Source organism: Coffea arabica, chromosome 6c (genome assembly GCF_036785885.1).
Source record: "Coffea arabica cultivar ET-39 chromosome 6c, Coffea Arabica ET-39 HiFi, whole genome shotgun sequence".
Lineage (NCBI taxonomy): Eukaryota > Viridiplantae > Streptophyta > Magnoliopsida > Gentianales > Rubiaceae > Coffea > Coffea arabica.
In genome coordinates, this window is record NC_092320.1 from 57,660,568 (window position 1) to 57,676,205 (window position 15,638).

A 15,638-nucleotide genomic window follows, 5' to 3' on the forward strand; every position below is an offset into this window, starting at 1 on the left:
TATTAAGATCGCCCCACAAACACACAAACTTCACAAAATTATTCAAAAGTCACCCCGAGCCACAAGCTCAAGGGTTTTAGTTTCAAAATGATTCATGTACATATGTCATGTACAAATATGTGCACAAATTTCGGGTTTAGGTCGAGTGCGATAAAGTACACTCTCGCCTAGATACCCTTTTTATGTATATCAAAACACATAAACAAATAACACACAAGAGCGGCCTGAATACTTACACAATGAACAAAAGAGCAAAATTCGAAATTGGAGTCGCGAAGAATAGCTAGTAGGCCCCACCGGCTCCACCTAACTCACCACCGTCTGAAATAGAAGATTGCGTCACATAATATCATAAACGGCTACAAACATACATAAAACAATCAAAACGGCAAAAATGACACGCGCGCACGTAAATATGACGGACGGATATGGAAACGACCGTTAGCGGAAACGGCAGATTTAACACTCGTTTCTATTTTACTCATAAGTTGAGCTACGAATATCGGATTAAGGCGTATGAGATGCCATATCGACGCTTAAAGGATGAACAACAATTGTTATGAAGATATCCAGAACTGAAACTGGAGGCTTCAGTCCCAAATGAACCAAACACAATCACTTACGAAATCTGGCCAATGCACAAATGGTCAGTTTTTGGGTGCAAACTGTTTTTCCATGCTACACATGGTCAAAAGAGCTGAATATTGGCAGTTAAATAGTTCATTCCAAATGGAACAACTTCCATGAAGGTCGAAAATCCAAATTCGGAACGAAAATTGGTCATCAGGACAAAAACAGATCTGACCAGAAAATGGTCATTTTCACGAGAAGGCCTTATTTGCTCGGCTATATCTCAGGTTTTATAAATCCGATTCATGAAATTCCAAGGGCGTTAGAAATCTCTGATATAGGGCTATAAGTTTGGTGTTTTGGTCGCAAGCCCAAACAGCTTGTAACCTAGTCAAATGTAAAGCCAAAGTTCCAGTCGTAAACTGTCCGGATATAAAAATAGTTCTGACATGCATTCTTATGTCGATCATAACTAGAGCTACGGGACTCGAATTTTGACGCACTTTATAGCGTTTCGAAGCTGTGACCAAGATCTACATTTCTTATGAAGGATTCAAAACCCAGATCGTACGGGATAAAAACCGAAAAAGTCACAGGCAGAAGCAAAACGAAAAACGTACAGAATCTGCTGGTCAAAACAGGCTTGGGCATTTCATCTATAACTCAGGCTACGCTATTCCGATTGACCTGAAATTTTGTAGGCATATGCAGGACTTACAAGGCTACAACTTTCATGTTTTGAGGAATTCCCAAATCCGTACATAGCATTAAGAAAAACGAAGCCGAAGTTCAGTCGTTAAACTGTCCTGTTTTCCAGTTTTGCCGTTATCGCACGCCGAAGTCGCACGGTCCGTTCCTACGATTCTTATACCAGATTTCTATCCATTTTGATACCAAATAACCTTATGTATCTCAGTTCTTAATTGGTCCGAAATGCCCTTCCCAAATCAGTCCAAATTTACCAAACATCAATCACAATCTCTAACCAAATTTCATTTGCACCAATGAACTTAATCCAACCTCTCACTAACCAAACCCTATCTCATTAACCATAAGTTAAGCTAAATTAGCCTAATGGAGTCTAGGGTTTCTTAACCCAAATCTGATTTTTGCAAGTAACCAACCAATCAAGTGAGGCAATTTATCAAACACAACCACTACAAGGCAATTTCCCAATCAAAACAACTAAGGAAAACATTAAAGCAAGAAACCCAAATTTCTCTCTTTCTTGACCGAAATTCCAGCAACATAAATCACAAAAACTAACCATGATACTTCATAAAAACAAGTGATAGACATAAGAGGTACCATAATCAAGCACAACTAAGATCCTTTACCAAAAATAGCCACTAGTTCATCAATCAATAATCAACTTAAGTCTTCAAATAGACTTTCTTACCTCACGATTAAGGATGTAAGATGACTAATGAGCTTAAGCCAACTCCAAAGTGGATTCTTTATGCTTCAAAGTGAGGATTTATGGAAGGAAATTGATTGAACTTCACAAACTTCTCTTGGTTTCTCACCTCAAGGTGGCCGGCCCTCTCTCTCTATATTTCTCTCTAATTTTTGTTTTGTTTTTGTTTTGTTTTGTCTTGAGTAGCCTACAAGTCTTAAGGTAATAATGGTCAAGACCATAGGAGATATTTATTAAGCTTAGCCAATCACATAAAAGCTCCTCAATTTGCACTTTTAACCCTTGCACTCCAACTTTCTCTTTCTTATACATTTTCCCTCAAACATTTGATAATCTTTCAATTAACTCCATAGGTCATACCTTAATCTCATTTAAAACATGCAATCATGCTTAATTACTTCACTAATCACTTTCTTATTTTAATCACCTATACTTAAACATACTTTCTCCATAATTAAAACAATCAAATAATAACTTTTATAACTTAGGCAAAATTAGGATTTTTATCCCCACTTAAGCTTTCTAATACATTGGAACACTAAAGGTTTGCTAATCATTTAAACTTACTAAACCTTTGTAATAAAAACAAATCCTATATTTACTTATGTCAAGGCATACACAAGAATACCGAATATAAATTATAGCTTGAGCCTTATAATAATAACACGTAACCTAGGATTTTTCAAAATTAATCGAATTAAGGTTTCCTTCCTAGCCATAAAACCCTAATATCGACTTACGAACGGACTGGGGCCTCACATAAATGGTTTAGAAATGTTGAAATTGTGTTTGAATTACTTGCCATGTGGATAATTTTCTTGAAATTGGGTTTGTTGGCAGGGAGTTTCGTCCAATTATAAGGGAAAACTCTGTCAAAATTTTTCTAAAATTTTTCCAATATTTCATTATGGCCCAAAAATTCTTCAAAATTTTGCACTTTTACTTAAAAAGTTCCAACTTTAAGTACTCTAATTCTTCCACTTGTTGGAACTTTATATGTATTTTTAAAGATTTAGTCCTCATTTGACTTGGAAATGGTTATTATGCAATGAGAATTTTTGCATTTTAGAAAGTATATCCGGTAAAGTGAGGAAACTTATGCCTATAATTTTGCATGTTTAATGAGATTTCTCCTCTTTTCTTAATTTTGCAATTAAGTGATTGATATAGTCAATAAATGCTATACTCTTCCTTTGATTATTCTTGTGTAATTGTTAAGAGGGAATATCTATTTATTGTCTTTTACTTTTGAAAAAAAAGAAAAAGAAAGAAAGAAAGGGAGAATAAGAGTTTTTGGTCTACTCCAATGATTTTTGTACCGAGTAACCGGGGGTTGGCATCTACAAATGTCGACATTTATGTAAAAAGGTGTTTGAATTAAGAGTATGCATAACAATTTGAGTAAGTGAAATGTTGAGTAACAAGGGATCTTCACCTCAAAATGTCGATTTTCGTATCAAAAGACATTTTCACTATTTGAGTAAAAATCAAGTATGAATAAGTCCCTCTTAGTTGTAAAATTTTGAGAAAAAGATGATTATAGGAGGAGGAAAGCTATAATGTGATTTGCTTATTTGTAAAATTAGGTTAGGATGAAAGATTAAGTTTAACTTGTTAAAATTAGGGTATAATTATCTTTCGTTTACTTGATATTATAAGTATTTAGAGTAATTTGAATAATTGTATAATAAGTGTTTGCCAAGTCATGAGGAATTAAATTTGAAAAAGTGCAAATATTGTTTCACCTCTTGAATCGTTGTAGTTGATTATGTGTGAATTGCTTGAGGACAAGCAATGATTCATACATTACAAAAGATTTCTTAGAATATTTCTTTCTTTGCTAAATTTGAATTAAGTTGTACTATTACTTGTTTATTTGGTTGATTCATTAACTCACTCTTGGATGATTTGTAATTGTATGACTTATTTGGGCATTAATTATACTGCAATTTAATACTCATTGATTATGCATATAATTTTGTAAAACACAAATATTAGTTATTCAACTAACTAATAAAACAAGAGAACATGCTAATTGTAATTTTTCTTTTCAAGAAAACATTTCTTAAGATTAGTCGCATTATGCTAACTATCAATTAATAATACAATATATTACCTATTATATAAGAAATTAGGCGTTTTCGCATTTTGTTGTTGTCCATACCATCAAGATAGTTGTTTTGAGCCTTGACCAATTCCAACTACCACCAATATAGTTGGTTCTCGATCTAGCCCTTATGTTGCCTAACAATAGGCAGTTGTCCCTCCTAACTTTCCGTCGTGACTCCGCCATTGATAGGATGGCACTTGTGCCAATGCATAACTGCTTTCCATACAGTATCAACAATGTATTTCAGATCCGTCAATCAGTCTAATATAATCACAAGTCTTTACCGTTCAATTATAAACAAGATTTTTGTAGGAAACTTTCAAAAGATGCTTCGTACCAGATATAGTTTTGATATACTTAATAGGATGTTTAAAAGTCAATGATTTCATTCGACCGACAGAAAAGTTAATTTCGACTTGTATGGATATGCGGTTGATTTTGAACATGAATATCCAATATTTTGATGCAGATTAGAAAACATGTGAAAGTAAGAATAATTGGCATGCCAATGTTTCAATGTTGCTTTTGCCCTTTGGCACATTATAACAAAGGGTACGGCTGAAGTGAAGTCCATCTCAAAATGAACAGCATACTTGGTTTCACTTACGAGTTACAAAGGAGGAAATAAAGAAAGGAAATGCACCAAAATTTCTCAACCTTTTGTTTTTTTATGTATACATTTTTTACTTTTTTTTGAATCCAAAATATCTTATTTACATTCTCTTTTCCCGTATCATCTAATCTATCCCTTCTCCAAGGCCTCTCATATTTTTGTTTTTCACATATGCATACGTACAATTGTGCCATTCCTTGTAAATTTCCTCATGCCATACTATTGTGTTATTTTCTCCGAATTTTTCAACAATCATGCGAGCAATAAGGAACGATTTGTAAATAAATGGCACTATCAAAGATATATTATTATAATCATGCTGAAGCTACAAGGAAGATTACTTGACAAAGAAACGTTGGGGAAGAATAATTTTATCTGAATGACTTTTCAGTGGCATATTATGTCTTGCAGAGAGGCAATTAAAATTTGAATATGGAAGCTGAAGATTAACACCTAATTACCCCGTGTGCTTTTGAATTAAAAAGATGAGAAATTGTTTCCAAGAATGGCATTTACACAAGGAGGCGTGACCTAATATTTACATGCAGCTACAATATTTCAGTTTTACTCTAATAGTATCTTGAGGCCAGTGACGGAGCCAGGATTTTTTTGTTGGGGGGGGCCAAAATTTTTTCCTAATAAAATTATTTTAATATATTATGTTCAAAATAATTTTCTTCTATTTAAATATATGACATCTAATAATATCAAATATTAAATTTAATTATAAAGATATATCTATTCATAAATATGTGGTACAATCATAACAAAAATTAACAAAAAAAAACCTTTGATTAAATATCTTATAACATTACAAACCATCCAAATTGCACATCATGAAAAAATGCTCTCCAATATGTCACCTATGCAATAGATATATATATAACCATGTAATATAAATGTAACTATTTTCAATTGAAAAAGATAAAAATTATATTAACATACTTTGAAATTTCAACATCTTTTCTTAGAAGTAAATTGAGCTCTACGTTCTTTCATAGAACTAAATTCATCTATGATTGAATCACTGCTAAATTTTTCAGCAACTTCCTTTTCTATATACACAGTTAAACAATCATTCAAGAAATTATCTTCCATCTTGTTTCGGAGCTTTGTCTTGATTATTTTCATAATTGAAAATGCCTGCTCTGTAGTTGCAGTTGATACAGGAAGAGTAAGAACAAGTCTAATCAATCTGTCAATAAGAGGATACATCACTGATTTTCTTTTCTTCACCAAGCCTTGACATAACTCATGAATACCAGATAATTCTTGCAATTCAGGATGATTTGGAATGTCAAGCTCAAAATGTTGAAGTTCTATTCTTAGACGTACTAGTTCTTGCTCCATAAAATCATTCGGATAGAACTTCTCAGCAAGTTTACAAATATCATCAATCTTGAACATCATAAATCCATTTCTAGGATCTAAAGCAGTGCTCAAAACAAGCAATTCCACGGTATGATCATTAAACCTGCTATGTAACTCTTGCAATTGATAATCAATTGTTGCAATAAATATATCCACTCGATAATAATGCTCCACACTAATCTCATCATGATGACCACGAGATCTACCACGTCTTGCAATATATTGAGCATTCATATCCGGGATATCAATTTGATGTTGCTCACAAAATAATTTAACTTTCACCAAGAAATCATTCCATCCCGAATCTCGAAAATTCTTCAGTAGCTTTGTTGTGCTTGAGACAAGATGCATTCCATTCAAAATATCTTGAGATTTACGTTGCAATGCCATACAAAGATGATGAGTGATTTCCATAATGTCTTTCATAAGATGCAATGTGAAAACAAATCCAAAGGATAACAACTGATTCAAAGCAAAATTAGCATCTCCACGTTGAGAGTATGAACCTCCATCTGCTGCAATGTTACTTAAAACCACACAAGTAGCATTGAACATTTTCAGTAAACTAGAAATAGAATCCAAATGAGAACCCCAACGAGTATCTCCAGCTCGTTTTAAAGTGCCAATTTGATTAAGCCCCCTTCCAGTTTCAAGTTCACCATTAGCAATTTTAGTAGCAATTTCAATTGCTTGAGCCTCCTTTAATTCATCATTACGTTTGCTAGATGCAGTAACAATGTTGATAATAAAAACTAAATTGGAGAAGAATTGGTGAACAGAAGCTACTTCTCTAGAAGCTGCAACTAAAGCAAGTTGAAGCCTATGGGCCAAACAATGAATGTAATAGGCATATGGACATTCATGGCAAATTAAAGCTTGCAAGCCATTCCATTCACCTCTCATATTACTAGCTCCATCATACCCTTGTCCACGGATGTTATGAATGGCCAAATTATGTTGAGAGAGAGTAGAAAAAATAGCTTCCTTCAAAGTTAAAGCCATAGTATCACGGACATGAATAACACCAAAAAATCGTTCACGAATGCATCCTTCCTTATCTACATATCTCAAAACAAGAGCCATTTGCTCTCTTTTGGACTCATCACGAGCTTCATCAACTATAATGCAAAATTTTGAATTTCCAATCTCTTGGCAAATTTCTTTTCTAACCTTATTGGAAAATATATAAAGAATCTCCTTTTGAATTTCAGGAGATGTATAGGAGGCATTGGATGGAGCATTTTCTTGAACAACACTTGCAACCTATCCATTAATAGAGCATAATTATAATTTTATAAAGATAATAACTAAATGGAAGCATATTATGAATTAAAAAGATTTCTTTCAAGCATGCATATTATATAAATTCAAGAAAGAATGCAAAGCTGGAAGAAAATCACTCTTACCTTATCATTATAAGAAGCCAACAACTTAATAAGTTGATGAAAGTTTCCACGATTAAGAGATTTTTCACTCTCATCTCGTCCTCGAAAGGCACAACCTTGAAATGCAAGCCATCGAACTACATCAATTGAAACTTGAAGCCTTAATCGATTAATCTCAACTTGCTCAAAACTTTGTTTCTCAATGAAAGTTCCAATGTGTTTAGAAGCATTCATCAAATCATTGCAGGCTTTTACAGCAATTCTGTGAAATGAGTTAGGATTTTTCCCCACATGTCGTAAGAAAGCACAATTATCTCCATTATTGACCTTCTTCCAATTCTTAAAGCCACCAAGAACAAATGCACTTAATTCAACTCGTCCATTCGGCTTACTAAATAGATAGTATGAAAGACAAAAAGTAGCATCAATTGATGGAGAATATTCAAGCCAAGATGGAAACAATTCAAACCAAGAGCTACAAAAATGACGAGCATGTTTCTTTGAACCACTTGAAGGGTAATTTTCAAGCTTAACTTGATATGGCCCCCAATTGATATAAGCTCGACGAATTTCATCTTGTTGATTAAGAGGATAGCTCCATATAGGTGGACGTTTTCCGGGATCACGCTCCAAAGAAGCAATATCAATCTTTTCAAGTTCAACTCTTTGAATTTTTTTGGGAGGTTCAACAACCAAACTCTCACTAAGAATAGATGATGGAGTAGCATCACTCTCCTTGTGCTTTTGATCTCCAATAATTTTTCTTTTAAAAAATGCATCAATCGTTGTTGACTTAACCATGGAGAATAAATTTCAAACCTGAATTTAATTCACACTTCATAAGTTATATACAACTCTAGCAAATTATCATAATAAATTATACGTATGCCAAATTAATATTATATATGCATTATATTAGTATTTCTTTGAACCACAAATAGAGTATGGAACCACAATTTTAAATGATACACACTTATTAAACAATAAAATACTTTATACATGTCAAATTAATTTTCTTGAGAAAAATATACTACCAATATAGTATAATATCACAATTTTGATACTAGAAATGTATTTTACAGGAGCATAAGATAATTGGAAAGAGGAAAAGATTAAATTTCATAATAAATTAATTATAAAAGGAAAAGGTTTAGTACAGGCACCAGAGAATGGAGCCAGCCACTTCACTTCAAGTTATTGGATTCTACTTTCTAGCACCAAGTGACCAAGCCACGGAAGCCACCAATGACCAAACGGTCCAAACCAATCATGGTGTGAATCACCCTTGAATTTTGATGAATCTTCTTTGAATCTTTGTTGTATTCTTCTCCAGACTCCAGTTCTCCTATCTTCTTGCTCTTTTCACTTTACTTTTGTCTACCCACAATCAAGTGCCACCGTGAAAGAAAGAAAGAAATGAAAAGTCACCCTCTGACCCACACTTCCTTTTTGATCCGCATATCAGAAAAGTGGGCAAATAGCTTCCTTTGTAAGCTTTTCTTAGAATACTAAAGATAAAATAATTTTTTTTTAAATCTTTTATCCATTGGGCTAAGTTATATATAGTTGTATATGGGCCAATAAAATAATTATTTTTGTTTTAGCCCATTAACAATTATGAATTGGGTCATGATATAAACTCTCATAATATAAACTAAAATTGTAAAAATTTAGGGGGGCCAATTTTATTTTACACACAAATTTACATATTATGAATTAAAATTTTCAAAACTTAGGGGGGGCCATGGCCCCCCTCTGCCCCCCCTTGGCTCCGTCATTGCTTGAGGCATGCTTTTAGAGCAAAACTAGAGAAAGTGTCTTTTTTTTTATTTTATAAAATATCATCATTCATTAAATCTGTACTAACAGTAGAAATTACACCAACTATACACAGATACAATAGAATTGAAGAACAAATCTAGATACTACAAATCTGAAGAGTCAAGCGAATATTATACTGTGAAATTCAAAAAATATTTAAAAGATGAAATGCTTGTAGTCCTATGTTCATCTATGTATGCTTCCAATTGCATTGTTTACTTTCTCCTAAATCTGTTAATAAATTGATTCAAACCCAAATGTGAATGTGAGATCTGATGAGATTAACTTAAGGAATTTTAATGTGATAACCAAATCTGAAAAAATTTAGATCAATAAGAGGAGAGCAGATCCTCTGTCCAATATTTTATGTCCAATTTCCTGTCCAATGTGAAACTACGTAGTTTCACTTATTATATCTGCTGATACGGCAACTAAAAATAGGTGGCTGTTTGACTGCCTTATACTTCTTTTTCTTTCTTTTTTTTTTGGGTTTCCTTTATTTACACAATTTTGTTACAATTCTCATATTTTTTAAAGCAAAGTATCAAGGATTTCAAATACAAAAGAATATTTAAAAAAGATGGGAATTGTAACAAAGTTGTGTAAATAAAGGAAATCCAAACAAGAAAAAATAAAAAGAAGTACTCCCTCCGTCCTACTTTAATAGTCTTGTATTCCTTTTTCATCTGTCCCAAATTATAGTTCACTTTCCAATTGAATAATGTAGTTGTATTTTAATTTTTCTAAAATACCCTTATTCAATGTAAGTAGTTGTTACTATAAACCTACCCCATTTAATGAGAGTTGATTCTTTTGTTACCATCAATTCAAGTTCCCATAAAGTTGAACCATATTTAATGTGAGGGTATTTTAGGAAAATAGCAAACTAAATTTATTTTTCCAACAAAGTTAACTTCTTTTTCTTAAACTGTGTGAAAAAAAAAAAACAGGACTATCAAAGTGGGACGGAGAGAGTATAAGGCAGCCAAACAGTCACTTATTTTTAGTTGCCACATCAGCAGATATAATAAGTGGAACTACGTAGTTTCACATTGGACAGAAAATTGGACACAAAATATTGGACAGAGAAATGTAAAACCAAAAATCTCACTAAAAATTCTTAGCGGAGGAGAAACTCTCACTGGGAAACTCCAGTGGAGAAAGTGTCTTTTTCTTGTTATAAATGTTCCATGCAACTCGATAATTTGACTCTCGCTTATTATATCAGCCTGATGTGTGTTGCGCATTGGTGTGGTGTGAACATTACTATGGATGCAAAGTTTTACCATGCAGAGCTAGTACAATGCATGCATGGATGGAAATCAAAAACATTATATTTTTTATTACCAATAGTCAACTATCCAAACTTATTACCAATTAGCCTACAGGTTAGGTGTAGTTGGCAGGCTACCTCTAATATTATATCGACTGCGACTTTGTCTCCTCAAGATAATCTAAACGGGATCAAATAAAAGTTATTATATCATGGTTAAGGACTATTTCCAATTATTTACCAAACTAGGTTTTCAATATTACCAGTTATATGACCTATATTATATATTCCTTTCTCCTTTTCTTTTACATTGGAGAGCAAAAATCCATAATCACCTAACCAAACTCTTAGAGTCGGAATCAACTAATTAAAAAAATTCAAAGTCCCAAAAACTCTAATACATGTCAACGTTACATAAGATTTTTTTTTCCCATCCCTCTCCAAACTTTTTTCACCCCCAATTGTCAGGTATGATATTTGAATCTTGAACCTCATAATAGGAAAGATTCCAAAAATCCTTTCCTAACTATTAGGCCAATTCCAGTGGTTAAAGTTACAAAAGATTAGTACTTGAGGTACCTTTTAACATATAATATAGACAATTAATAGATTAAATAGATGATCTAAAATTACTATGTTCATTTTTCCTTTTTCTTTGGGATTAAGAAAATAATAAATACTTAATTTTTAATTTCTTTACAGCAAAAGCCATGAGTTACTTATGGTCTTTTCTTTGCAGGTTAAAAAAAAATGCACAAAAAGAATTATCTTCTCTAGAAACTCCCCTTTATTAATTGCCAAGGAAGTCAGCAAGAAATTTCCCATATCACTAGAAGACACGACTACTTTAAAATATAATCACAGTAGGTGATGAGCAAAAATCGGGATTAGTGCAACCTAAGTAAATTATGGGTTCTAGCACATAATAAATGAAAAAAAAATAAACCTTTGCTTGGCCCAATGTCTTCAGCAAGACGGTGTGAAACAGCAAAAACTAACATGATAAAGCAAGATTTTGAGTGCAATGAGTAGACTAATCTCACAAACAATCAGTCAAAACAAGATTCGTCAGTGATGAGCCTTCAAGCAATTGATGAAATAAGCAACCAGATCTCACACGATCTTTGTCGAGAAACAGTTATTCACCTTTTTGTAAATCCACAATTTAATATTTAGTAACAAGTAATGGCATATTTTGCAAACACAAGGCGTTTTAAGAAGGAAAAGCTATTGAGCTAACGTAATTACATGGAAAAAACGTTTACCATTCCGAGCCGAAATTAGACAGAAATTTGAGTTAATCCTTAACAGGTCGCTGACAGTGATTTAGGATACTATGCTGCGAACTGCGAAGGATGTCCAAATTTAGTTCCCCACAAGTATTAACTTGGCACATATTTTGCCCCTACCCCTTTTCATAGTCCATCTGATAGCAAAGATGAATTATCCTCCAACTCAAATCATCAAATATTATAGTATCTTAAACAAAGAGAGGGATCAACTTGTTCCCAAAATTCTTCTCTCTACCTCTTCTCTTCTCCAACTTCTCTCTACTTCTTATTCTCTTCTCAAAAGGCAGTCTTTTCCGTATTCTATTTTTACCATATTTTTATAATAAAGTCTCACAATTGATATCTTATTGGGATTCTCTATTTCTCCAAAAATTCCTAGGGATATTTTTGTGTAGTTCTTTTTCTTATTTGTTATTAGATCTAAATTTATTTTAAATTTGGTTATCAGATCTAGAATTCTTTTGGATCTTGAGTCTATATCGACAGATCTCATCATCATTATTCAAACTTAGAGTAGTTGATTAGTAGATTTGACGGCTATTGTAGTGATTTATCTTATTAGAAAATATTTTCAAATTTATTGTATTTTTCAGATCTATCATAATTTTTCATTTTAGATCTGATATTTCTTGCATTTTTTTGCCTACTGTTTGTGCAAATTTCTGTGATGTAAATTAAATTATGCTGAACAATTTTGTTAATGAAATTAACTTTTTTACAAAAAAAAAAAAAAAATCCTTGTTCCCAAAAGATCAATCTGAGGCTAACAACAAAATCAATCATTCAAGATATTCATAAATAGAAGTAAACTTACTCAAGTGGAAATCTTGTAAGCATGTGTCTTGGCATATTAGTAGAATTTTTAGGTGCTTTCATCAGTTACAGGTCCTGGGTATTTGCCTAAAAAAAAAGATCATAACTATTTTGTTAGGCGTCTTTAAGTGACCAATTGAGATTGAATGTCTCTATTTAGGACTCGAGGGTCCAAATTGGTTCAGCCCATGTGGTCCTTTAGTTCGACCAATTGATGCTAAGAATCCGCCACTGTATTTTCAAGTTTAGTTGTATGTTCGACAACTCTGTCCCATGCTGCAGCATTAATATTTATGTCATTAAACAAACCAATTGATTATTTAGCACATACACCCAACTTTTGTTCTAATACTCAATTCACCTTTTTCAAGTTACTAAATATCTTAGGTGAGCTGACGTGGTTTGTTCATGTATGGATTGATGAAGAAAATGATCTATCAACAACCTCAATACAACTTGATCAGTAATCTATGCAAAGTGTATAGCCCATTTGCTAGAAGATTTCCAGTATTCACGTATATAGTAATCCTCAAATAAATCAATATATCTTATTAAGACGGTAGGAAATTAAGCTGTCTTTTGATCTATTCAAATTTTGTACCGGTCTTAATGCTATTAATTATGTCCTTGGATAAGTGATGTTTGCTGAACTTCTTATCTAGCATCTTATTCTATTCGTACATTTCCTTTTGTTTGATCTTCCACGGATATGAATGATTCAAATTTCAACGTATATCAGATACTTGAAAAGCTCACTATATATGTCCTGCTTTAAATTCTTATCATCCTTGATTTTTTTTATTCCACGCGCTTTGTAAAATTCAAATAATGGACATGGTTAAATCTCTAGAAAACTTAAATGGATCATTGGTAAAAAAAAATTGTAATATCTTATATTCAATCTTCCTTTACTAGCTAGTCTTGGTTGTGAGAAAATAAAGCACAAGAATGTGCATCGAAAACATGAGGGATATGGGGTTCAAGTATCCATTGCTGCCGTCCTTTCTGCCTTGTGGCTTCTAAATTCTAAATTGATGTACCAAAAATTAAAAAAAAAAAGAAGAAAAAGAGGAAGAAACAGATATCATACCAAACTTTTTCTTGTACAAAATGTGCTTTCATTTAAGCATTATTCTTCTCAAGGCACAGATTTTGAAGGTAGCATGCGTGGTGAGTTTTTGCGTCCATCGATTGTATATGAAAATGATGTAACCGACAATCCAGCAACCAGATGATTTGATACTTTACTTTGTGACATTATGCTAATGGTCATTATCTTTCCTACTTAAAAATTTCAAATCTTAACGGTGTTGATACTTTGTTCAAACTCCTTTTGCAAGCTAATTATGACTTAGACTTTGTCTTTATTCTTTGATATTTGTCCCTTTCTCTAACAACTCAGCGACAAGAAGTTTCAAAACAACTACCGATTAGGTTTTGGAAAATTTCACTGTCTCTTGCTATAAATAGGTATCATCATTTACTTGTTTTCTCTCAAATAAAGCTGACATAAGATATCGGAGATGGCTAAATCTCAATTCAGCTGCGCAACCTTCTTTGCCCTGCTCATCTGCTTCCTCCTCCTCGTACCAAATGGTAAGTTGTAGCTAGTCTTAAATGGTGAACACATGCACAGAATGGCATATATTTGCACATTCCCAAAGTTTTAATTATTTGTCTCTACCTCTCTCTTAGTTAGAGAATTTCGAGTATAATAAACAGATATGGTTGTCACTAGCAATGAATTACAATAGTTATACATGCGTATCATGTGCATGTACACTCACAATCAAAATTTTACGAACTAATTTGTATTACGTATGCTTTTCAATAAATGTTTTCTGCTCTTGAATTTCTCTTCCACTTTCTAATTTCTCGTCACATGTAAATCTACTTCAAATATACATGTATAGTGTTGCAAGTAACAATACATGTGGTGCAAAAATAGAAAATGGAACAAAGATTGACACAAAACAATGACATAGAGGAGCCATAACCTATAATACTAACAAACACTTATCCGCTAGGTGGACAGGCTAGATCCCTCATACATATCATAAACTCTGGACTAACTCTACATAATTTGCTCTTTCTCTTGCTTTGTTTCATGCAGAGATGCCAATAGCTGAAGCTAAATCTTGCCAGAAGCCTAGCAAATTCTGGTCAGGGAAATGTGCCGATAAAGGGTGCCACAATGTTTGCAAGTCTCGAGACCATGCTGACTCCGGATCATGTATGCGGACTGTTTGCTACTGTCGCTACAAATGTTGAAAGCCTACTATTTGCTACAATTTGCACCGTACTTTGTAATGTGAAATAAAGGCCAGCAATTCACTAGAATTGCATATGTGCCGCCAATGGTAGCTGTTCCTATGTCAGTTGCAAATTATGTATGCCTGTATGTGTTATCATTGAAACATCACTGCTCAGTGATAACTTAATCAGTCTTTCTATGTGTGTTTGTTACCATCTGTCTTGTATTCATTTAAATATAAATGGACTACCTCTATCCAAGTATGAAAGTCATTTTTCTGGGAATTCAACTTGTTATGAATACATGTGATTATTATGTTTGGAATTGGAATAGGTGTGATTTTATACCGGGGGGGGGGGGGGTTATACTGTTAGATTGCACTTATGCTTCAAGTTGATATACACGAACAAACTTTTCGCGTTGAACAAAATTACATGATTGTATATTAAATTATTTAAGAAGTATAATATCCGTACAACCGCACGAAAATTTTAACTATACCTGTCTTGGTCCATTAAGTTCTGATGGGGTGGCATTAGATAAATTTATCTAAGTTTTTGAAATTGCAAAATTGAAACAAAACTGATGTTATGTGTGAATCTCAAAATAGTGACTTCTATTTTATTTTGGGATAGCAAAATAGTTACTTCTATTTCGGAATAGCAAAATAGTGAAAATATTAGATAACAATAAAGCGGGGAGGGTACCTCTAAAAGGTT

At 33.0% G+C, this 15,638-nt stretch overlaps 1 protein-coding gene and 2 long non-coding RNA genes across 3 annotated transcripts; 1 reads left to right on the forward strand and 2 right to left on the reverse strand.

Annotated features, from left to right (window-relative positions):
- Positions 1 to 5,187: 5,187 nt before the first annotated feature.
- LOC140008835 (uncharacterized) lies at positions 5,188 to 7,164 on the reverse strand. Its single transcript, XM_072053727.1, has 2 exons — positions 5,854 to 7,164; positions 5,188 to 5,241 (listed from the first exon to the last, which is right to left on the reverse strand). The coding sequence occupies exons 1-2, from the start codon at positions 7,162 to 7,164 to the stop codon at positions 5,188 to 5,190; spliced, it is 1,365 nt and encodes a 454-aa protein (XP_071909828.1).
- Positions 7,165 to 7,172: 8 nt separating this feature from the next.
- On the reverse strand, positions 7,173 to 7,680 carry LOC140008132 (uncharacterized). The gene is made up of 2 exons (XR_011815533.1): positions 7,488 to 7,680; positions 7,173 to 7,344 (listed from the first exon to the last, which is right to left on the reverse strand). It is a non-coding gene; the product is annotated as an uncharacterized lncRNA (long non-coding RNA).
- Positions 7,681 to 13,998: 6,318 nt separating this feature from the next.
- On the forward strand, positions 13,999 to 15,203 carry LOC140008923 (uncharacterized). Its single transcript, XR_011816234.1, has 2 exons — positions 13,999 to 14,261; positions 14,779 to 15,203. It is a non-coding gene; the product is annotated as an uncharacterized lncRNA (long non-coding RNA).
- Positions 15,204 to 15,638: the final 435 nt, after the last annotated feature.

Excerpts from the sequence above, each read along its gene's own strand:
- LOC140008835 (XM_072053727.1), bottom strand. The coding sequence starts at position 7,164 with ATGGCTCTTGTTTTGAGATATGTAGATAAGGAAGGATGCATTCGTGAA. Across the intron at positions 5,242-5,853 it reads CAACTGCAACTACAGAGCAG|GTCACGCCTCCTTGTGTAAA; the intron begins GCATTTTCAATT and ends TGTAAATATTAG.